Genomic DNA, 23,965 nt, shown 5'->3' with positions numbered 1-23,965 from the left:
GACAACCCAAGCCAGGCCCAAACAATGTCACAGATGGCATCAACAATGGCAGGAACATTGTCCAGAGTTCCACCGAAGGAGCATAGCTCCAATGAAGGGCATGTGTCAGGGCATGCCCCAAAGTGAGAGGGGAGGGTGAGAGCAAAAACCCCACAACGTGCAACAGCCATCTCACACATCCACAACTTTGGCTTGATGAGCTGATTGACAGCAATGAACTCAGCAGCAAAGCTGAGATTGAAGAGGCCCCACAGAAGCCATTGCATGAGCATGGGCTCAGGCTTCTGCATCTGCTCGTGGGTGATTGCTGTGCCACAAACAACAATGGAAGGGGCTTCACAACTGGCTCAAGTAATGTGAAGGACAGGATGCAGGAACTGAAGCATGCAGGCCTTGTTGTGCTTGCTACCAGAGCCATTGTCATCAGGGGTGCAGTCCCAAATGGAGCTGTTGAAGAAATCCTGCCAGTTCTGCCCCTTAGCCAGGAGTTTGGGAGGGCTGGTGTGGACATAATTGATCCACTGCTTGCGGATTGCTAGCCAGTTTGCAACATAACAGGAGAGGTGAAAGAAGTTGGTCACCCCACAGAATAGGGCAGGCTTGGGGGAAAAACAGCTGCTATTCATAGCAACATTGTGAATGCAGGAGAGGAACTTGTCGACTTCTTTCAATGTGACCCTTCAAGCATCAAATATGGCAGGCCAGAACTTGTGAGTCAACTTGGTCCACTTGTCATGCTGCTCTTTCTTGGGACCAGTGGAGGGGCAGGTATCTGAGATGATTATTAGAACAAAAGTAGTTGATTTTAAATGAGAATAGACTTACAGGGTGTCAAGCACTTGGACTTTGAAGGCTTTGAACAAGATGGCCCGGTCAAAGGCTCGGCCTTGGAGTTCAAAAACCTAACCAATAATGCCCCTTGCTTGAGGAGATCCTGGAGACCTGGACCAAGGTCATTGGCAGATATGCTGTGAATCTTGAACAACTCTAGGTCTTCATGGCTGTGACCGTAGCCGAAGCGTGCAGCAACAATGCAAAGGAGGGAGGGAGGGGGGGCCAATATGTAGAATGGGGTACTGCATGTCAACACCGTTCTTGTGGTAGTCTTTGATAACAATGTGAGGGTGGTTGATGTTGACAAGAGAGATGGAATTAAAGCTATTAGACCACTGGGTGCAGGAATGTGGGGCCTAGATAGAGATACCAGCAGCATAGAGGTCCTTGGTGTCAAATGGCTCTGTTGAGAAGCAGCCCATGTACATGGGTGAGGCACAAAAAATACCATCTTCTTTTTTGAGGTCTTCAATCTTGGTCCAATTGCAGGAGTAGAACCTGTTCTTCATGTAGAACCACCACTCTGTGAATGCCCAGTTGTCCATAACCCTGCACTGAAAGTCTGCAACATCAAGGATGATAGAGCGGAGGCTAGAGGGGAACAGCAAAAGCAGTCAAAAATGTCTTGGAGACAATGGATAGCATGCTGCATCCACAAACAATTGTTCTCCCTGACACTTGTAGAGTGTAAGTTGGTCCTGTGGGTGTGGGCAGTTGTTATCAGAGTCTGTGGCATGCACCATGCCTACAAAACACTAAATTCAAACATCTCTGGTACCTCCAGACACCTACACTCACCTCTGGACACCTCCACTCAGCTTTGTGTCAACTCTGGTGTCTTTGGAACCTCCAGAACCTCCAAAGGATCTACATTATTAACTCTCAACCTCACTATACATTCCAAGTATGTTTCCCTTAACAATATTCTCACCTTTACTTTGTGTATCATTCCATTCAACATTCCTACATCATTCCCACATTGTTTCCTTGTGTTTCTGATATCATAGTTAACACCTCCTATGTCATACCCTGCACCCTACTTCTGTACCTCGTAGCTGAGCTACGCTCCCCTTCACCCAACTACTATGACTTCATACTTAGGCTGTAGTATATATACTCCAAGGACAAAGAAATGTAAGTGACTTCATTGCATCACTACTTACAGTGTGCTAATGATACTGTGGTGTCTAGCATTTAACTCCAAATCAAGAATGGAACTGCAACTTTCATGGTCCATTCTGGAAAGCTCCTTGCTTTCATATATGGTAGTAAAACACCAGGTGTAATATTTGATCCAAATCACTCCTGGATGGAACTTTGCAACAGCTTCTTGCTGCTGTATGTATGCTTTTCATAAATGGCAGCCCTTTGAATTGCTAATGCTTCATCTTTCAGTTTCTTAAATGTCTGTTAATTGGTCTTAAGACCACTTTGAACACTGATTCTCTAGTGTCCTCCCACAGCAATTGTATGTTGATGGAGATGCTGAAGGTGCTTCAAGAGCACATTGCATACACAATGGTCATTGTCAGTGCACATCTCTTTCTTCTACCATGTCCCAAATTGCATTATAGATTCATTTTGTCATGTTCCCCATTTACCAATGGCCTTTAAATAATGGCAACTCTAGCTTCAAACACATGTACAGGTTCTTTATTGAGTGGCTCTGTAATGATATAATCAAGTCTCATGTTGATGTGATGCTAGCATGCATGAACAAGTAAGCCATTTTTTCTTAATATGCATCATGTTACTGAATCACACATATGAATGTCTTTGGTCACAAAGACAGTTATATAACAGGTGGATTACAATAACCTTGACACTTTTCAGGAGAGTAATAAAATAATGATTTTGAACTCTTTTAATGCCTCTCACCAAGCCAGGAGTTCCAGGATAGACTTACCTTCCATTGCACCCTATGATTGAAGACTGCTGACCTTAAAATTGACTTTGACAACAACATAGCACTGGAGACCATTGCTACCTGGAACACAGATAACAATGGAAGCAACAACAAGTTCATCAGGATTTTGACACATGTATTAACCACACTTTCCTGACTTTACCAGAGTGAACCTACTTTTCCAAAATTTGAAACCACAATTCTGCTACATTTGAGGGTCCAAATCAGTTTGAAAGACTCGTAGCTTACTCTTCATAATGAGATTTGCAGCCCCAATGTCACTGATGTGGTTTTCTAGCCAAATATTCTCCAGTAAAGAGCTGAAAATACCAAAAAAAAAAAAAAAAAAAAGTAGGTTCATCTCAGCAAAGGCAGGATAATGCTGGTAAAGCGGCTTGTTATTTTCCTGATGAAGCCCGTCTTGTTACCCTCAAAACCTTCAAAAGATGGCATTCTGAACATGTTCCCTTCTTCATTCTTTCAACCTCCATCAGCCAAGGCTGGTCATGCAAGTAAAAACAAGTACAGAGTGGTGGTCTACAATAACAGTGAGAAAACTGTGATTTTTTGACCACAAGTTCGTGATGGCATGGGAACAGAGTACCTTCCCAATTTGTATGTCCCACCTTTAAGTTCTACGGTCCCTCATGAGATGGGACAAAGTTTGCGTGTCCAGACTGAGCTGTCCCAGCCACGGGGTAAGTAGTGAACCTTGTGACCCTGAAGTGATCGAGGCTGACCTTGAATCTTGCTTAGATGCTAACACACCTTGTCCACCATACTGCACGTCAAGATGCTGAAGGTGTGTTTGCCCTCTGTGCTCATCTTTCTCTGACATTTCCACACAGCCTTATTCCTTGCGTTTATTGTGTTTTACACCTCATTTTCACTGTGTTTCTGCTAGTCCAAGGTGAGCCATCCATTTGTTATTCTTTTGGAGGTCTGATCACTTTGGAATGCACAAAAGGCTTGCTCATCTGTTGTTTTTTAACAGGATTCATCCATTCAGCAGACTCCTCTGTGCTCTCTTGTCTACAACTTTCTTCATTCCCTCAGAATTGCGCCCCCTTACCCATCACCATCTCGCCTCTTTAACCTCACACTCTCATCCTAAACAAGTCCTTTGATTCCCCATCCTACCCACCCATCATGTTCCCTGATCCCAATTTTGAGGCTGCAGTCAAGATACCCAATGAGGCTCTCAGCTTCCTAGTCTCTGACAAGTGAGTTACGATCATGTCTGACCCAGACCTTGTTATCGAAGCAATCTATACATTAGGGCTTCTATCTTCATTCTTTCCACAACAACTCTACCTGCCATCAACTCCCCCCCTTCCCGTCTTGTTGAAGGCAACCTATTCTCTACCCACGCTCCCCAACTTGCCCCATTCAACTACCTCTCCATCTCCATCCCCCTCTTTGCTTCGTGTTTTGACAAGGATCGCTTACAGTGGGAGTGGGGCCATGGTGCTCAAAGTCTTTGAGCCGAGGTCCATGGCATCATCGTCTATGCACCCCTATGGCTAGCATTGTGGTGGTTCTCAGTGGTGGAAGCTGCTCACATGAAGGCCAAGTGGGTGTCAGCTTGGGGTTGGGCCACCAGGAGGATCTTTTTGCAGCCTGCACCTCCCCCCTTCTCCCATTCCACCTGCTGTCAACGCGTTCTTCACAACTGTGAGCTGGACTGCTCAATTTGGTAGGCTCTCAGTCACTGAGCTCGCAGTTCTGCTCTCCGACCACTTCTCCTCCCCCACTCACCAATTCTGCTATTCCCGCCACAACTGCCAAGTACACACACCCATTCCAGTTGTTCAAGGAGCACCAGCACCCCAAAGGAACCTATCATGGTCACAAACACAAGCATGCTGCAACTGCCGCCAAGCGTTACAACTGGGTGCATCCGGTCATCTTCCAGCAGATCGACAATGCCGCCCAAGCTATAGGTGGTTCCTGGTCCCCAAAGGCAATTGTTGTCCACCTCCATCACTCCAACCTTCCCCAGTTCGTGTATCTTAGCCCTCAAGTCATTGGGCAGTGGATTAGGTGACCACTGAACGAGCCACCACACTGGAAGTCTGAAATCCTCGAGCGGGTTGCTGTGGGGAACATGCCTCAAAATTTAGTGGCTCGCAGCGAAATTTTGGTGTGTAGCTTTTCATCTCAATTTCATCGAAGCAAGCTAATTTTCTATTTACAGGAGAGGCACCCCAATCTCATGCAAGAGATCATAGAACAGCTCCACCACCTTTGTGCAGCCAGTGTCCTGCTCACTGTGGCTACAATTCACAGTATAATGATCGCCATGATCACCCACCACGCCCCTGAGCTCTTCCACACCACTGCCATTGACCACAAGCCCTTCCCCTGCTCTGATGCCTTTGTATGCAAGTTCATATACAATTGTCTCAACTGGGTCCCCCAACTCTCAACTCGCGCAGCACAGAAGATGCCAGAGGATGCTGAACAGCAAATCTATGAGCTATTCCTTCAGCTTGCCCTCTTCTTTTACGACTCCGGCATTCATCACCCACACCTCCTCATCAACTTTGACCAGACTCAAGTAGTCATGGCCGATAACTCAGCGAAGACATTTGATGTTAAAGCTAGGCACTGTTAGACCCTCCCTTGCTCGTGGTAGAAGCAAGTGTATTATGTACCTAGGCACTGTTAGACCTAGGTTTGTATGTAAGTTCTCTATCATGTATGATAAAATGGCGGCGGCTTACCCTCCCTTGCTCATGGTAGAAGCAAGTGAGGGAAGCCGAGTGGCTGAACTGCCTGTATAGTATCAAACTTCTATTAAGCTTCGGATCGGCGCATCATTGCCACACGCTCGCCACAACCGTGTCTTGTGGTGCCACTGGGATCTCTGAATCCTGACATTTGACATGCAGGGTTCATGTCAGGTTGACATCCTTGACAAGGAGGAGAAGAGGGCATTCACAGCTGTTGTTGGTGTCTCTGCATTGGGCAGCATCCTCCTCACCCAGTTTGTCTTCAAAGGGGCGACCGAGCGCTCCCTTCCCTCTCCGAAAGCACCACACCATGATGAGGCCTCTCACCTTGGCTTCCTCTATTGCTGCTGGAATCCTGATACGTACTGGTCAGATCTCAACGCCATGAGGCAATACTTCAATGTAATCGTCATTCCCTATTTTGCTGAGCAGAAGTGCCTCCTTGGGTACCCAGATGACCAGGAGTGCGCTGTTTTGCTCAACTGCTGGTCAGTACATCGTGGTCAGGCCTTTCATGACATGGTTTGCAAGGATTGGTTGTGGATCCGTCTTTTCTACGTCCTGGGTGGCACAACTGGCATCACACAGCCCTGCAACGTCAATGTGCAGCAGCCCTACAAGCTTGCAATCAAGAAGGCTCAAGTTCAGGACTCTGTTGATGAGGCTCTTCTACACCTGCACACTCACAACAACTCGGTGTCATTCTGGATGGACATTCACATTGGCACTCTGCGTGATTGTTCAGCTGCATGGGGAGTGCACGCCTGGAAGGCAATCAATCATCCCAAGCTGATTCTGAAGGTACTATTTCCTATTCTCTTATCTACAGCTCTTCTAACTTGTATCTATGTAGGCATGGGAGTGCTGTGAGGTTCAAGGCGGCCTCAGCCTCTCTTTTGAATCACCGACTGGCCTATCTGCCCTCCAGACTCTTTGTGATCTCCTTTGATCTGATTCCGCTGTATGGCATTGGATAGCTCCTTTCATCAAAAACTCCAAGGATCCACTTGGCGCTCAAGCTCAAGGCACTGATCAGATTTTGGACCAGCACAAACCTTTCCCGGAAGAGGACAATTTTAACAACGAGTTGTGGTTAGACCCTATAGATCTCATGCATCAGATCCTCAACCCTTCCCTTGATTCAGCGATTCAGCCTCTACACTGTCTGCTGCTGGTCCCGGTCTCATTGACAGTGTAGAACTGGACTTAGATGCTGTCCATGTGCCCAATTTGCAGGAAGGTAGGCAAGGGAAGCGCTGACGCATTACTAACCAGATGTACAAGGAGTTTGTTGACCACTAGGGTACTTGTTACTGTTCTACGTGCTTTGTTTGAATAAAAATCAGGTTCTATCTTGTTTCTACTACATGTCCCATGTATAAGTTTGCTATGGTCCCAAGATATGGGACTGTCCCACGTTTTAGGTTCTGTTCATGTCCAGATGAGACACAGGACAGAACTTGTGGTTGAAATCTTACAGTAAAGTTTTACTTGCTACCACCAAGGAGCTCACCACTGCTGCTCCTGTTGTTACAACAAAGAAGCAAAGGTGGTGAGGGGCGAGGCGGACGCAAGTCCAAGGGAGGACCTTCTAGCGGTGTTGTGGACCAGACTGGCAGACAGCATATTGGCACAAAAACAAGTGCATGCAGCCAGACTAAAGAAGCGGTGGGAGAGACTGTGGGGTGATTTGCCGAGGGCGCATCGCCTGGAACAATTGAAACTTAATGCAGGTGCCCAATCCTTTATAAGACTAACAGCTGATCTACCAAAGCAACAGACTAGCATCCTAGTGCTACTAAGTACACGGCATCTGCTGTTGAATGCCTACCTCCACAGGTTCAAGAGGGCAGAAGAACCTTTCTGCGATCACTGCAAAGATGTCGCAGAGGAGACAATTCACCACTATCTATTTGACTGCCCAGCATGGGGGAAGTCACGACACGTGCTCATTTGGGCACTAGGTTGTGACAAAGAATCGCTCGCAGTTCTGCTGACCAATCTGAAAGCCACACAACCGCTGTTGCGGTACATCAATGCGATGGGATGTTTCAAGAAGACCTTCGGGAACATATGCAGAAAGACATATTTGAACTACTAACATGTTATACTTGGGGCTTTGGCAGATGGGGACTAAGGAAAGGTGTGACGGTAGCTGAGAGGCATGAGAGACGGACACAGAGACGAGAGGAGTGAACGGACTAGGTGGTGTCCCATGGCTATTGCCCTCAGTGCAGACATCTGACGGGATGGCATGTACGGGCCCAGATTAACTTACATACCCGCAGATACTATTACACTTACATAGATTACAGTCCCTAGGACTTGGTACAGTAGTGTCTGTCATAGGGCTACCACTCTTTAGGACAATAATTGAGTCAACAACAACAAAGAAGCGACTGATGTCCCACAAGAACATTGTTGTGCCATTACCACTGCCATTACAACAGGTTGAAAAAAAAAACATCTGGTGGCACTCAACAACAACAGTGGACCCAAAAATGTCAAAAAACCTACCACTGGCTCTGCCACCAGTACATCAAAGAAGTGTTTGCCTGGTAGCACCAATATTATCCGAGTTGCTGTTGCCCAGGTACCTGGCTCCCCTTCTCAGTTTGGCAAACTTGTTTGTCATCCAAGATATATATTTTTTGAACATTTTGCAATCACAACAAACCGATAGCTGAATAGAAATACAGCAGCAGGGATGCACCTGCAGCCTCAACCAGCAAAGTGATTTTGGACAATAGCAACACCAATCTCACCTCAGCTGAAGAAGACATGCACCCCACCCTGCTCAGAACATATGCTAACACAAGGTTGAAGGCAAACCACATCACCACAGGGGATAAAGCACTGAAGAAAAAATATTTCTAGGTATGTTTTTTTATCTGTGCCTTGCTTGGCATCACTCATGCTTAGCTTTACTCTCCATGATCATTGTCTACTCACCTTCTCACGTGTACAAGTCCTTTTACTTTTACTTTTTTCAAACCCTCTCTTGCTCATGAACAAGCTAATAATTGTGTGCTCTAACTAACATGATAAATGCCTGCTCACATCAAAAACCTGTATGTCACTGTATACTCTTTTTGGACTCACTCTACTACTACTGCTACTCTGGTGTATTGCTGCTGTTTTTGTGTATTGTGTATCATTGCTGGTTGCTCTTACTGCTCTTGTGTATTGTTGTTGCTTATTGTCATGAAAACTAAATTCAATTATTGCTGCCTATGTATTGTAGTATAATACTATTCTCCTGTAATGCATTTTTTGTTATTGGAAATATGGTATCATATATAAGGAGTTATTATAAGGTCTACAATAATGATGCTGTTACAATATAAGACCTAAAATAGTGCTGATAGTGCATAAGAACCCAGATGTTTGGTGTAGCAATAAAACAGTCTGTATTTGTCTAAAAACAGTGTTGATAGCACATAAGAACTAAAATTAAGTACAGCTGTTGGTGATAGGTATTGAAGAAAAAACTCACCCCAGACTTTTAGTGTAGCAGTAGAACAGTCTGGGAACTTGAATACAAGAAGCATAGGTATAGTATGAAAATGGGCAATGAATTACTAGCAAACTAAAAAGATATATATGAAGGGGCTGGACCCTGATAAAGAAGAGAAACATATCAATGGAAACAAAAAAGTAAGATATGAAATATGGAAAGGTCAGCTGCTCTATAGTACAGACAAATTATAATAGATAAGGGTGTGGTACAGGCACCTAGATCCAGAGTCACCTATCCTTCCCACACTAATACAGTAATTAAACTGTCTGCTCTGCAGTTGATCGGACAGTCTATTTACTGTATCTCTCTCCTTAAAACATAGTCCGGTGGCCCAGGCCAGCTGCTGGGGTGAATTTGTAGCTATACTTGGTTGTAGAATCCTCGTAGCATCCTAGCCACTGTACAGTGAGTCATCCCTATTAGTCAAAGGGACACATCATTGGATTCTCAGGTGCTGCTGAATTGACAACACATCTCCCACCCATTATCCTGTTTCTATTACTCCCACTGCTACCCCATTGCTGCCCTGTGCATCATCCCATGGCCTTCCTGTTGTCATTGTCAACAATGGGGTCCCTCCTGCACCTCAATCACTTCTTAGTGTATTTCTACCATTCTTTGACATAGAATATGTTTTTATACCATTGCAGTATAATAAATAAGGCTTTTATAACATACTCTCTGCTAACATATCCCTTTCTGCCCTTTGAAAATTTAGCACAGTGTAAATAAGGGGAACAGGAATGATGTAAGCAACCGCAATGGGAATGGGAATGTGCTTGGTTTTTTAACCCTTTTGATTCTTCCATGGAGCCAGACCCTCAGGCCAAGCATTGATTGGCACAGGCACACCATTACTGTTTTCCCAGATCACTTCCCAGCTTATATCCACCCTCACTCCTCAAATCTACTGCCCTCAGCCTTCTATTTGCTACCCTTGCCCTTGTCATTGACACTCTCCTTGTTGTTGACAACCAAAAGTGTCAACAATAACTTTGGAGCCCTTTCAAGAATGGTACATACACCAATCTTGCTGTCTTGTTACTGTAGTTCTTTGTAGGTGCTTTTTTAGGTCTTTACCAAGTACACATTGTCCAGTCTCTTGGCTCAGGCTTTATCCAGAAACACTGCATCATTTTGTTTCTGGCATCCACACTTCCTGCCTCTCCCCCGCACTTCCTTCCCTCTCCCCCCACCTCCACCCTCTCCTGCTGTTGATGTTGTTGACGTAGACTACAACAACAAGGACTTGTTGTATCACAATAACTGTAGTTTTTTGACCACTTGATCATGGAGAAATGACTTCCTAATCTGGCCTGTCCCACTTTTTGGCTCACAGGTCAGGATTGACGCAGGACACATGGCTCATCAGGGGCTAATTGTCCCAAGGGACGTGTTGCGTCAGCATGGGACACCACTCAAACATTGCTCCTCCATTCCCTAGTATCAAGGGTAACTCAAGGAGATCATTGGTCAACAACATTTCTGATGGTGCATGTTACTATAGCTGACAATTCCCTTTGTTTGCAGGTTGTACAAGCCATGCTGCATTGGAGTGCAGTGGGCTTGACTTAGGTGTTGGCTGGCTGGCCAGCCTGCACTCTTTGCAACATCTGGCTTCTTGTATCGGGTCTAACCCCTTTTCCGATGAGTTTTTGGCTTTACTGAAACCATATCCCTGCTTAAATGATGCTGCAATATCAGATGCAGTGATTTTGGGTGGCAGAGACACACATGGGCATGGGTAACGGACTTGGTAATGGAGGTGAGTTTGACCTTCAAGATCTGTTTGCACAACATGAAGATATCGACAATGATACCTGGCTCCATTCTGAAGATGGCACAAATTCTTGATCTGGACGGCGTCAACACGATGGGTTTGTCTCAGTTGGGTCCGGGCTTAGCTGATGACCCAGACCTCAATGCTGACTTGATAGAAGTGCCGAGAGGGGATAAACTGTGTTGAGGCAAGCAATGCAAAGTTTCTACCAGAAAGTAAAATGAGTTCTTGGGCCATTAGATACTAGTCTTAGACATCTGTAAGGTTATTCAGCTGCCAGAGATTTGGCTTGTTCGGGCCAGGGAGAATCATGACCAGCATAGTTTCCTCAGCTAGATAGCATATCTGCCTGGGGTTGTTACAGATTATAACATAGAACACTCCTGTCAAGTGACAGTCGTGCTTCGTAGACTGAAACCTTGTGAATAGAGTGAGCCATGATCAATCAATAAATTGAGCTGAAAGAACACACGCACCAGTCGAGATTGAACTGCAGGACTAGCCCACACGGCAATGCAACAAACCGTTGATCTAGTTCTTGTACATCGACATCCTCAATGGCATCATTGGAGTGCCGCCGTCTCTGAAGCCCAGCCTGTATTGTATGCCATCCCCAGTCATCGTAAATGTCTGACATAGGCCTTGTTGAATTGTCGAACACTTCAAACCCAGTTGCAGCAGATGGAGGGACCCATCCTGGAGTGTCATCCGGTCCCCTCCAGTGCTGAAACTGCTCCCATTTACCCGGCTGAAGCATGACGTGTTGCAGTGCTCACTCGAGAGGAACATAGGGGACGATCTTGGTTGGCGTGCATTTGACCTGACCCTCACTAGTGCACTTTTCACAATATAGCATCCCAGGGCAGTCCAGTACAGCGCAAGATGGCATCTTGAGCTCCAGCAGATCCGAAGGATGATGGACAGCCCAGCAGTCAGGGCAGATAAACAAATAGACAATGAAGTTTGCTGTTGACAAACTGAGATGCTTGAGAACAGTTGGGAGAGTGACAGCAAAGTCCTCTAGACCAGCAAAGTTTATGCCAGCATGGTCACGACTGATGGCCATGAGAGTCGAACGAACACCTTTGAGCGTAAGCTGTACAGATTTATTGCTGTTGCCCATGAAGGCCACACCAACAAAGACACGGATGTATGCACTACGGATGAGATGGTGATCCTGGAAGGCTGGTGGGAGTTCATTGTGACAGACGTCTAGATCGTGAATTTCTTGGAGATTGAACCAGCCTTCATGCATGTTATTAAGACAATCAAGCATAACAAAGGGGTCATTGGCGCCAGCTTCAGTGCCTGATCCATCACATTCATGCAGATCTTCTTCATCCGTGAGATTTCCATCCGTGTTGCGGTGCATGTGACCTCCTGATTGAGACTGTAAAGTGGCTTCTTCGTTGGCCCTGTCACCATCGTCATCCGACCAAGCATCATGCGTATTTTCATCCTCGTCAGGCTGCTCAGGTCTTATTTCGTGTACTTGTGATTCATTAGGTTGAAATCTAGGTTGTGTGTTTGAACACTGAGGAAGTGATAGCTGTCGAAGCTCTTCCTGGCAGTTATGCAGAGTGTCTTCCTGCTGGTCCCTTCGCATGTGAGAGTTAGCCACGGGACGGTCTTGCAGCTTGAACCCTTGTGGATCAAGGCTACATCCCTGAGAACGACAAGTGCATTGATCAACAGGATAGTCCCTTTGTGCCATGTTGGATTAATTGATTGTTGGGCTGTAGATAGTGGCTTGATAGGGATGTGTGCAGTGCGTTTACGAGTCTAGAGCACTCATAGTACACCCAAGTGAACATGTCACAAAGGTCATGTGGACTAAAACTCAATGCTCGTCATCAAATACACGCTCAACATTCACTAATACAACATTCAATCAAAGTATGATTTGGTGCTTATTCTGAGCGTGACATGCCTTTTCCGGTTTTATATGATCTACCTTTGTTTTCAGTTTCGCTTTAACCTCTGTATACAGCCGATACTAGTATGGTCTGACCTCCTCTGGAGAATTTGTCTGAGGTCAGGCAAAATCGTGATTGGTTTGTGGCGAGTACATGGGAGGGTGACATTTGGGTTGGTTTGGTGGATAAGAATTGATTATATAATCCAATACCAACCACAAATCAGCGAGGACGGTGTTGAAATCAGAAGTCTGGCAATCGCGCTGGTCTGGCTAGGTACGGCAGTCCGGCGGCAAGTTGCGAGGGGTTTTGGGGTCTTAGTCAAAATCAAAACCATGGTCGGCATAATAATGTTCGTGGAGTTGAATGTACTTGGGTAGGTCAGGCCAGGGTAGTACATCCGAATCTTCGAGCCGCTGTGAGCATAGTATTTATGGCGATAGTTATGGCAGCATCCTAGAGCAGACATGAATGGTTGAGCATGATACAGGCTTTGAGAGCAAACAGAGACTCAGAGCAAACCTGCGCATGTCAGATTAACGACCTTTGTGAACTCGACGCCATCATGACATCGTCGAGGGTAAGGATAATGGCCCGGCACATCTTGTCATAGTCACGCATCTCCACACCCGTGTTGGTATGAGGGCACTGCGAATTTGTGCATACTAAGTGCATATAATAGTTGGTGTGTAAAGGGGTGCCTTGCCCAGTATATGAGGAGAGCTTTGGAATAGAAAGCAATGGGTTACTCATATATAGTACTTTAAATTGTCCCACCCATGCTCCTTATAGTTCTGCAATGATCTCTGGCCTCTTCTCTTTCCTCGAGCGGTGGTAGCGACCAGATGAGGCTTCAAAGACCCTGCCACATGATAGGAATGTACTGGGTTCGGATAGACGTGACCATGGATAGAAAGACCTGGTTGACATGTGGCAAATAGGTTGACGGGGTGGAGGCTGTCGACTTAGAAGTCCTTTGGTTGGATAATGCTGATATCTTCGCGAAAGTCGCGACAACATTCGATAAACTCGGTGATCTGCTCATATTCAAGCTGCTCAAACTGGGAATAATGCCGGGGGACACAGGGAATGGGAATGGGTTATAGATAAGATAAAGTACAGGAGGGCTAAGAAATCTGCGCGACGCGGCTAGATCACATGCAATTGACTTTTGTTTGGAGACCCCGCAACCGCGTCGTACCAACCGTACCTGCCGGACTGCGTCGCAGCTCGCGCAGCGCCAGACTTCCGGATTCAACAACTTTCTGAAATTAGCGGCCGATTATCCATTCGAAAGTCCGGTGTCAGTAATGTTATTGTAAGCCGCCATAATTTATATTATATCAGTCAACATATTTCCACGATGCCAGTACTTGTATCACTAAAAATGTACGATTATTAGTTGGCGAATGAAGCCTCCAAGAAAGCCTCAATCTCCTTCTTGTGTTGTGTCTACAGCTCACATGAGTAAAGCTCGTATCTGACTAATGATATGGTGCTCACCTTGCTACCGGTTGCCACAGAGCTGGTCGGCTCTCTGCCGGCATAGTGGGGATATTTACCCTTGTGGTGCTGGGTCTCGTTGGCAGCGGTGAGAATACGTGGGCCAACGTATGTCCATGCTCCGTTGTTCAATGGCTCCTCCTACGGAAGACAAAGCCATATCAGTACTTGACATCTCAAGACGAGCAAGCTACTTACTTGACACCAAAGTAAATCCGCATTGGGATATTGATCGAGGTGGGGAGTGACCTAACAAAACATGAATAGTTGTGCGAGACTCTGGACTGCAAATACGTACAAGATCATACGGGAATGGCGAAATCTGCTCAATGCGGCTGATAGCAATGTCCTTGATTCCTCTTTGTTCGCGAGCCTGGAGGAGGGTGTAGTACACCTGACCTATAGCACAATAAGTATGGGCAGCTATTCTCAGGAACGTGCACTTACCGGTGCACAGGATGTGACGTCTGATGTTCTCAGGCGCAACAAGGGAGTCAGGATGTGACTCGGGGATGTATCTCTCGAATTGAGTGTCACCGATCATCTCCGTCAGCTCCGAGCGGGCTTGTGGGTGACGGAGGAGCGATTTGGAGAAGAAGAGGATGAGCTGCTGGGCGTTAGCTATTGCCTGAAGAGAACATGGTTTGACGTACAGGTTTGCGGAAGTCACGATGAATCTGGCGTCGAAGAACATGGAACTAACAAGGACGAGTTCAAGAGGGATTCAATTCTTAGCGGACGAATAACAACTCACGTAGTTGGCTGGGGTCCTGTACAGCCAGCTTAGCATTTATAAGGGGACAAAAGGGTTAAACAGCACGTACGTTGGGTAAACGACCTGCATGTTACAGTCCTGGTGCTGACGCTCGATCTTCTCTGGTGTCGGGAAGATGTTTGGGTGGTCATCACAAAGTTGCAAGAATCTCTCAATCCTGCCACTGGAATGCTCCGGGCCTTGGCCGTCATAACCGTGCGGCAGGCTCATCACCAAGCCAGTGCGCTGAAGCCACTTCCTCTCACCAGCAGCGATAAACTGATCGATGATGCACTGCGCGTTATTTGCAAAGTCACCGAACTGCGCCTCCCAGACGGTGAGCGAGTCGGGCGAGACCAAGGAATAGCCGAGCTCGAAGCCAAGAGCGCCAAATTCCGACAGCGATGAGTTGCAGACGACAAAGCGAGCCTGGTTCGAGCCGAGGTTGTTCAGGGGAAGATACTGCTGCTCGTTTTGCTGATCATGAATGACAGCATGGCGCTGTGAGAACGTCCCACGTTCCACGTCTTGGCCGGAGACACGGACGTGAACCTTTTCAAGTGCCAATGAACCGATTGCAAGTGCCTCGGCGGTAGACCAGTCAATGTTCTGGCCCTCCTCTACGGTCTTGCCACGGTTGCTGAGAATACGAGCGAGATTCCGATGAGGAGTGAATCCCTGAGGGTAGGACGAGATGGCTTTGCCGACGCGCTTTAGAGTAGCTTCGTCGGAGCCGGTGGCACGGGTGGGAAGAGTCTCCTCAGCAAGCTGTCGGGGAGACGGGAAACCTTGCCATGACGCAGACAACCATTCCTTGCTAGTAGGAACATAGTCCTTCGCACCAGCCGCAGCCTTCTCAAGCATGCCCCACACCCACTTCTTGTGCTCCTCAATGTCCTTCTCGGTGAAGGTTCCACGGCCCACAAGGAACTTGGTATATTGCGTGAGGGGAGTGGGCTGCTTCTCGATGGCTTGGTACATCCTAGGCTGCGTGAAACTGGGTTGATCCGTCTCATTGTGACCATAGCGACGATAACAGACGATGTCGATGACGACGTCGCGCTTGTATTTGGCACGATAGTCCGCTGCCAGCTGACAGACGAAGTTGACGGCCTCGACGTTATCACCATTGACGTGGAAGATGGGGGCGTCGATGGACTTGGCAATGTCTGAGGGGTAGGGAGTCGAACGCGCAAAGCGAGGATCAGTGGTGAAACCAATTTGGTTGTTGACAATAAGATGGATGGTTCCGCCGGTTCCGTAGTGAGGCAAGTTGTGGAAGCCCATGGTCTCGTAAACAACACCCTGTCCAGCAAATGCGGCATCACCATGAAGGAGAACACCCATAGCCGTAGTGTGGCTAGACTCGTCCTGTTCGAAGTGCTGGATGGCCCTTGTCTTACCCAGGACAACGGGGTCCTCAGCTTCGAGGTGAGAGGGGTTGGCGACTAAGGAAAGGGAGACCTTCTTCCCGGAAGGAGTAGGCCGAACGTAGTTGGCGCCGAGATGGTACTTGACATCACCAGCCGGAGAGTCGTCCAATTCGGAACCAGAAAACTCGTTGAGAATGGCCTCGATAGGTTTGCGGATAACATTGGCGAGGACGTTAAGACGGCCACGGTGAGGCATACCAAGGGTGACATGCTTCACACCGTGGTCAACGGAACGGTCAATGAGAGCCTTCATACCAGGAATCAAAGCCTCGCAACCCTCCAAACCGAAACGCTTCTCGTTGGGGTACTTGCTTGCAATGAATTTCTCGAACGACTCGGACCAGATGAGGCGGTCTAAGATCATGCGCTTTTCCTCCACGGTGTAGTTCCACGGCTTCGGGATTTCAACGCGTTCCCGAATCCAGTCGCACTGCTCCTTGTCGGGGATGTGAACGTACTGAATACCGACCGCACCGCCTGAGTAAACGTGAATACGCTAAACGCACCTGAATTGACTGAAGGAGGACTTACAGTAAATCCGCTTCAGGGTCTTGATGATCTCTCCAAGAGACATGGTCTTGCGGTCTTCGGTGGCGAAATGAGGCAGGATACCGGGTCCAAGAGCAATTTGCTTGTCGAGGTCCCGCTCCGTGAAGCCATAACGGCTGAGCTCGAGCTCAGGAGGATGAACGTCGGCAAGGTCTGCGTCCAGAATACCAAGAGGGTCAAGTTCGGCAACGTGGTGACCCCGGACTTGATAAGCGCGAACGAGAAGTTGAACCTGAAAGCCTCGTGAGATAACCATAAAGCAAGACCAGCAGATCAAATACATACTTTTAAGTGGTCATCTAATTCTCCACCCCTGCCTGCATGAAGGGCAGGCGCACCGTCAGCGGGGGGCGCAACGAGGCCAGGAGGGGGCTGGAAAGCCTTGGCACTAGGAAGTCCTTTATCCATGCCAGAGAAGTAGGCGTCCCAAGAAACATGTACGGATTTTGGGTCCTGTCTCCAGTGCTTGTACATCTCCTCTGCATAGTAGGCATTTGTGCCGTTTGCGAAGGGGTCATTTGGTGACGGTGGACCCGAAGGAGTTGCGAGTGTGCGCCTAAGAGCGATCCTGCCTGCGCCCTTAGCGAGGGCATAGGGCAGACGACAAAGAGGCTGCCTTGCGAGCATGGTGGTTAGAGAGAGAGGGAGAAAGTGCAGATGGTCATTGACCGCGCCGGCCTTCAGACCGTGTCGCCTTCCGTCCGGGAACTGCCGCTTTTCGTCAGCCCGGGATGACGTCGGCCGAGACGTAAGTAACCGGTTGCGCGCTGCGGAAGCCGTCCTAAGCAGGCCCGGCCGCCTCGGGCCATCGTCGGTCCGTGGCCCATCTATGATGGTTTTGGCTGTAAGACTAAAATCACAATACTCGGGGAAATGCCGCTTGCAGCGGCGAAAACCTTGCTTGACGTTGGAGTTTGCACTGTAAACGATTTGCAAAACCCTGCCTATTCACTATGAAGCCAAAACGTAGACCTTAACAATCTCGAAGGAGCAAGTGCGCTGCACAGATGAAGTATGAAACAATTCCCTCCAGCATATGCGTTACGGTCAGGTCAAAGAGCGTTGTATCAACATACTGCGTATTATGGTACCTCATAGCCGTACCTGTGTCAAGACCTGTGTTCTCGCAACGTTCAGTGAAGAGCCTTGACTCGGAGTTCATCGTCATTAATCACCCCTTGCCATGCTATGGAGACCTTTTAGGACAAATCGGCCATTCGAAAGCACTATTCAACTAATCAGGTACCTCTCTTTATTGGTAGAAACTAAGGTAACACGTTAGAAACCTAGACACGCGCGTGAATGCAGAAAGTCTGAGGTTCAGCTACATCTATAGCGGGTATAAGTACGGGTGTACACAAAGCATCCGAGCCACAGTACTAGTAGTAGTAGTAAGTAGTATCGTAAGTGAGACGAGAAACAATTACCATGAGCTAGAGCAAGCAAGTAAGAGATGAGACAGAACAAAAGTATACTGAGACTCTATGCATCCGACGTGCCTCTGTGTGGCTTGCTAACCCAGCGCACTCCTCCTCAAACCTCGTCGAGGCCAAGTTCGCAAGCAAACTACTTGACTTTGGCCGAGGGGAGAACCTTTGTGAAGGCACTGGCAATCATTTCGTCAGCTGGGCAGTAGACGAGATGCTTGGGACAATAACCCAACAAATGCCAGTTAAATGATAACAAATGTCGATATGTTTTAATTGAGTGTGATATTGGTGGTCGTGAGCGAGCGCAATGGCTGACTGATTGTTGAAAAAGAGTTTGGTGGGCTCATCGGTGGCCCAATGACTTCTCGGACGAGAGAACGCAACCAGAGCGTCTTCTTGGCTGCGTGCATTGCGGCAACGTACTCGCTCTCAGTTGCCGAGAGCAATACAACCTCCTTCCACAGTGTCTGCTTCGATAAGGAACGCATAGCCGGAGACTGTCCGACGGTCTTCCGCCATGCTACCGTCGGCATCTCCATACCTGACGAGCTCACGCTGCAGATCGCCATACATGAACCAGAGCCCCTGCGTGCCTGTGAGATAGCGGAAACTCCGCTTGACCACGCCCCAATATGCATGGCCGGAGTTGGACGGAAGGTGAGAGACGGTGGCGACGGCAAACGTGATGTCCGGCCAGGTCGCCAGCGACATGTACATGAGTGAACCGACCGCCTCGCGGTACAGTACGCCTTGCATTACCGTTAGTATCTCTTCCGTCGCGCAAGGGGCCATGGTGGTCGTCAGGCGTGCATGTGGTTCCATGGGCATTGATACGAGCTTGAGCTCATCGAAACTGAAACGGCGGACGATGGAGGTGATGTACAACTGCTGGGAGAGGTGGATGGTGCGGGTTGCCCGGTCATGCTTGACTTCAATGCCCAAGAGCTAGTGCAACTCGCCGAGATCAGATACCTTGACATGCTCGCGCAGCTGGGCCTTGAGGCGGGCAATGAGAGCAAGGGAGGATGTAATGATCGTTCAATCATCGGCATGCACAACAACGATAAAGAGGGTGTTGGCATCCCGGCGATAGAACAAGCATGGAGCAGCGGTGAAGAGATTTGGGATATGGATAGTATTGTGTATGAAAGGGAAGATGTATTACACTTCTGGACTGCGTCGACGTTGTACTGGTGCTGACTTTGCCTACTTATTACTAGTGTCTAAAGGCTATACTTTACTTACCAACCTAGAATAGCGAGCTTTGTTTGTACTTATGTGGCAGGCGCGACGTTCCCACGCAATAAAGGGGGTGACAGAAACCTTGTCAAGCAAGGTAATTGGTGTCTACAGTTTTACATAATACGAGTACATGAGATACCAACGAGTGAAGTACAAGAATGACTGTAAATACAGTTCACCTTTCGGCCTCGCGCCAGCGCAGGACAGAATGGTGACCATGAATAAATCCAAAGTGCCCAAATGCTAGATAAGATAAACTACTTATGCGCGCGAACAACAGCCTTCGGCATCTTTGGTGGAGCTGAAGCTATGACGGTGTCATACGAAAGGTGAAGGTCCCGAATATTGGGACAGTTGTTGCAGAATGCAAACGTTCCCATCCACGACACCCGAGACGGCCGGTCTTGCGCAGGCGAGCTAACAAGACGTAGGCTTTCGATCGACTGCCATGCTTCAGCAAGAGCGTTTGCATCCGTATCGTCCAAATCGAAAATGCCGACACGATCCAAGATAAGGGTGCGCAATTTTGTGAACGAGAAGAGGACAGTGAGCCAAGTCGAAGATATGACATCGGTAGGACTGTCTTGCTCTGTTATCGTGGAAACTTCAAGAGTCTGAAGAGAAGTCCTCCAGGGAGTATTTTCCGATAATGCCGTGAACAGCTGCTGGAGATGCTCTGGAAGCACACTTGCGCATGTCGTCTGAATGCTCTCGACGGTTGGGGAAGAGATATTGTCGAACACTTCGCTGGCGGTCGCTAATGAGTCGCACGTAAGGGATATGTTTTTGATGCTGGGAAATCTACGACATGAAACCGCTTTGGAACGCAGGTCCACCTGCACGCCGCGTGCAAGACGAAATGTCACGTCCTCGAGCTCGTCAAGCGTCGACAAGTAAAGAAGGGCGTCTGGATGGATGACGGTGTGGTTATCGGTGACAAATGAGCGTAGATCGGAAAGATGTGAGATGGACGAGGACAACTGAGTCGGACAAGGACTGGTTATAGCTAACCGCCGAAGCCTCGGGCACATTGACAAGAGAGGCCGTAAGACGGCATCTGTGTCGTCAGCTTCAGGCAGCTCGATGGATAGTTCCACAAGGCGGCGGGTGACGAGAGTCTCAATGAAAGGGATGAACGCGTTAGAACGCTCTATGCGGCTGATGAGCGGTGCGTGGAGGTGAGTAATGTTGGGGAGAAGGTGTACAGGTGCGCAAGAGGAAAGGGCAAGGAGGATAGACCAGTGAGGGTGCCAATCTCTGCTCGAGGGAGCTATAGAGCCATGAGCCGTGGATATATGACGAATGCGAGGAGAATATATAAGAAGTCTCTGGATGTCAGCTGGAGTGATATCCCTAGTGAGGTGCTGAGGTAAACAAGGATATGAGTGTCATCATAGAGGCGACGAAACTTAGGGGCTTACTATCCAGTAGTCGTCTCGAATTTGCCAAGAATCTGTTGGCAGTGTATGCATGACGAGGGTGCCAAGAGAGTCTTGGGTGTGCCATAAATGATCGAGGGCGGGTGCACAGAATAAGCGAGAAACGAGAGCGCAAGAGAAGAGCGACGCGTTGTCTTGGAAGTGAGCAACGAAGGATAAGATGTTGCAGACGACATCGTAGTTGAGCTTCGAGGAAGCCATCTATGAAGGTGCTGAGAGCACTTGAGACGAGCATTCCCTTGGGGCTGGCTCTATCATATTTATACCGCTATAGGATGTCGAGCGCCCGAGGGTGACCATGGGCGAGATACGTTCTGTGCTCGGCCTAAAATTAAACACAGTGCAGCAAGACGTTGTCGAAGCGTGGGGAGGGCGAATGTCAAGGACGGGTGCAGTGGACGATGATTTGTATTGACTTGACAACGGCTAGCGCTGAATGTTTGAACGCTGTTGAGCTCTGCTCGTCGGTGTGGGAGGTCCAATAACATTACCAGGGGAACCGAGTCAGTGGTGAACAAGAAAGTCCCGTCAGTGCTAAAAATAAATCTAGCATCATGCCGATCCCCACGCGGGGCCGATAGGGGTAAAACTCTTTCTTCTTCACCACCGCTCACAATCTCACAGCTAAACCTCGGACCTACCCACTTGCATCAGTCTGTACAACATCACCTCCTGATAAGTCAGTGGGTGCCTCGCCAGCGTCTACTTTCTGACGCGTACATGCTGAGCATCCAGTCCAGAGTGGTACTCATCTATTTTTATCCTCTACAACTCACTGCCAGTATGTACGTTGACTGCAATCTCACCGTATCTCACCGTTCGCCATCATCCATCATGCCCGCCGCATCTCCTGTGTTTATCTACCTCGCCCACGGTTGCAGCTGGTTGCAGTCTCCAGAGTAAATTCTGGTGCATCACCTCTCTCATGGCGACCTTTCTTCGCTAGCCTATTTCTGTCCTTGTTCACTTGCCCATTCTTATTCAACCTCAGTCATCGTCGGAGACACACTCAAGGCGCAGCAATGTCCCATTGATGTTCATTATCATAAATCCGACACCGTGACCCAGCATCGAGGATGTACCCAGCGCTTCAATCATGCAGATCATGAATACCCACCTGCCACTCCTGACGTGGGAGTCGAGATAGATAGCGCGTCCCACCTTTAACGCGCCCGCATGCTGCTCAATCGTAACTGGGCCTGCTGCGTCGGTACTCGTGACATTCATCCGAGATTGCTGCCCCTGGCGTGGACCTGCGCGGACATAAGTGCTTTTCTGTGCATCTCTTTGTCGTCACGCCCGGGTCAACAGTCACCCAGGAAGCAGATACAATTTCCCGTCCCAACCCGACTCGACTTCCATGGCGCGCTGTGGACAGTAAGCCCTTTCAACGTTCAAGTCTGGACGTACGGTTAATCCAGCACCCGTTGATAAAGCGGCATCATACGGTCACTAATCCTTTCCCACCCAAGAGAAACTACCAGTTGAAAAAGCGATATTCTCCTTGATGGCCCGTCCCTTTGCTGACGCACGAAAGCGTCTGGTCTTGACTTCGACCTGACCATGTCTCCTAAGCCTAGCGGTTTACCGCCTGCCTCGCACTAGAACTCGGGTGGTTCAAATTCCTTACGAGTGGCGTACAGTTCAATGATCCCGATCAGCGGTCGGAAAGCATAGTCCATGACTACGTGTATTATGAACGAGTACATACTTGACCATATTCCTTCTACGAGTAGATCATCGTACTTAGTACGCTAAGCAAGGATCATTGCGCATCTGCATTACACCATGATCGACTTAGTCGCAAAAGTATGGCCATACAAGGCTCGTACTGGTTCTTGGCCCTTGACTCTTGAATCATATACGCCCGATGTTTACTCTCAACGGCTATGTACTCATGAAAGAGTAGGGAACGAACGAACAGTTATTTTGCCCAAACAACACAAGTCTCGTCATGTTAACCTCTCATGATCATTCCCAGATCAACAACAGACCGCATTTCCGATTTTATGAGGTGGCGCTCGGAGCCACCATGTCTGTGCCGAGCTCCCACTTGCGTCGTTGCCGAATTGGCCATGATCTCAGAGTTACATCATACTATTCTCATTAGCCCCAAGTCCTCCGAAACCCAACCCTGTACATCCCGTATATAAGGGAGGTCACTAGCATTGCAAGACCTCATCTTTTAATCCCAAACACTCCCAATAACAATTCACCAAGCTTCCTCGAACACCATCATGTCTCACGTTCAGACCGATCAGCGCCACTCTCTCGAGGGCAAGAACCTCAGCACACGTCAGACGGACTACACCGACCCGTCCTCCCAATCGAACCAGGGTATTAGGGATGGTCGGCCCGAAGGTATGTCATGGATGTCTTCATGATTTCTGTTCTTAAAGCGCCTGCTAACTTGGAATAGGTCGCCAGCCTGAGTCTGCCCCTATCCAGGTGGACACATATGTTGACAACGATGCAGCTGCTCCCCAACCTCCAGTCACCGCCTCGAGCACGCTCACTGGCGCGAATTCTGCCGAGGTGTCAGAGACCATTGGGAAACCAGGGCAAGGAATGTCCAGCAAAGAGTTACGTCACGATGGACAGCCAGGGCGGAAGCGCCATGCAGAGGGTGTTGACCAGTTTGGCACCCATGCACTCCCTTCGGAAGAGTCGGGTGTACAGTAATTCTTTCCTGGAGTAATTTGTATCAGTAGAGTAATTGCAAGCATAACTTCGGACCCTTCAGGGTGCACGACATGAGAACCTCCGCTTGTCTCCATGCATGATGGGCTTGGCAGGACAAAACCGGCTTCGTACTATAGAGTGTGGAAGTGTTCCACACATCGTAGCGCTGATTGACCTATGTTCATGTTCACGTGCCATAGCTGCTGGGCCAATAATGCCACCAAGATACCCAGTGGCCGCCG

The 23,965-nt window shown here is 48.3% G+C and overlaps 5 protein-coding genes across 5 annotated transcripts; 3 read left to right on the top strand and 2 right to left on the bottom strand.

The window, feature by feature from the left end:
- Positions 1-24: 24 nt before the first annotated feature.
- CONPUDRAFT_73040 (uncharacterized protein) lies at positions 25-974 on the top strand (the record flags this gene model as incomplete). The annotated part of the gene is made up of 4 exons (XM_007770114.1): positions 25-122; positions 212-501; positions 646-768; positions 820-974. 4 exons carry the CDS (start codon positions 25-27, stop codon positions 972-974), a joined length of 666 nt encoding a protein of 221 aa, XP_007768304.1.
- Positions 975-5,144: 4,170 nt separating this feature from the next.
- Positions 5,145-6,051, top strand: CONPUDRAFT_28077 (uncharacterized protein; the record flags this gene model as incomplete). The annotated part of the gene is made up of 2 exons (XM_007769989.1): positions 5,145-5,336; positions 5,635-6,051. Coding segments are annotated over 2 exons (609 nt in total), but the record flags the coding sequence as incomplete, so codon positions are not given.
- A 4,973-nt stretch (positions 6,052-11,024) lies between these two features.
- CONPUDRAFT_73038 (uncharacterized protein) lies at positions 11,025-12,489 on the bottom strand (the record flags this gene model as incomplete). The annotated part of the gene is made up of 3 exons (XM_007770113.1): positions 11,025-11,193; positions 11,252-11,523; positions 11,596-12,489. The coding sequence occupies 3 exons, from the start codon at positions 12,487-12,489 to the stop codon at positions 11,025-11,027; spliced, it is 1,335 nt and encodes a 444-aa protein (XP_007768303.1).
- A 1,513-nt stretch (positions 12,490-14,002) lies between these two features.
- On the bottom strand, positions 14,003-17,572 carry CONPUDRAFT_124320 (2-oxoglutarate dehydrogenase E1 component). The gene is made up of 10 exons (XM_007770462.1): positions 17,216-17,572; positions 16,913-17,162; positions 15,019-16,858; positions 14,949-14,964; positions 14,848-14,892; positions 14,642-14,801; positions 14,493-14,593; positions 14,393-14,443; positions 14,195-14,335; positions 14,003-14,143 (listed from the first exon to the last, which is right to left on the bottom strand). The coding sequence occupies exons 1-10, from the start codon at positions 17,555-17,557 to the stop codon at positions 14,090-14,092; spliced, it is 3,000 nt and encodes a 999-aa protein (XP_007768652.1). The 5' UTR covers positions 17,558-17,572; the 3' UTR covers positions 14,003-14,089.
- A 5,706-nt stretch (positions 17,573-23,278) lies between these two features.
- Positions 23,279-23,723, top strand: CONPUDRAFT_153805 (uncharacterized protein; the record flags this gene model as incomplete). Its single annotated transcript, XM_007770461.1, has 2 exons — positions 23,279-23,402; positions 23,461-23,723. 2 exons carry the CDS (start codon positions 23,279-23,281, stop codon positions 23,721-23,723), a joined length of 387 nt encoding a protein of 128 aa, XP_007768651.1.
- Positions 23,724-23,965: the final 242 nt, after the last annotated feature.

The sequence above is a fragment of the Coniophora puteana genome, assembly GCF_000271625.1.
Source record: "Coniophora puteana RWD-64-598 SS2 unplaced genomic scaffold CONPUscaffold_6, whole genome shotgun sequence".
Lineage (NCBI taxonomy): Eukaryota > Fungi > Basidiomycota > Agaricomycetes > Boletales > Coniophoraceae > Coniophora > Coniophora puteana.
This window is presented reverse-complemented; position numbering and strand designations above follow the sequence as displayed.

What these genes read in the sequence shown, in the direction of transcription:
- CONPUDRAFT_124320 (XM_007770462.1), bottom strand. Translation starts at nt 17,557, where the DNA reads ATGCTCGCAAGGCAGCCTCTTTGTCGTCTGCCCTATGCCCTCGCTAAG. An exon ending in ATCGTGACTTCCGCAAACCT is followed by an intron (nt 14,802 to 14,847) that starts GTACGTCAAACC and finishes AACGCCCAGCAG; the next exon opens with CTCATCCTCTTCTTCTCCAA. An exon ending in ACGTCACATCCTGTGCACCG is followed by an intron (nt 14,594 to 14,641) that starts GTAAGTGCACGT and finishes ATTGTGCTATAG; the next exon opens with GTCAGGTGTACTACACCCTC.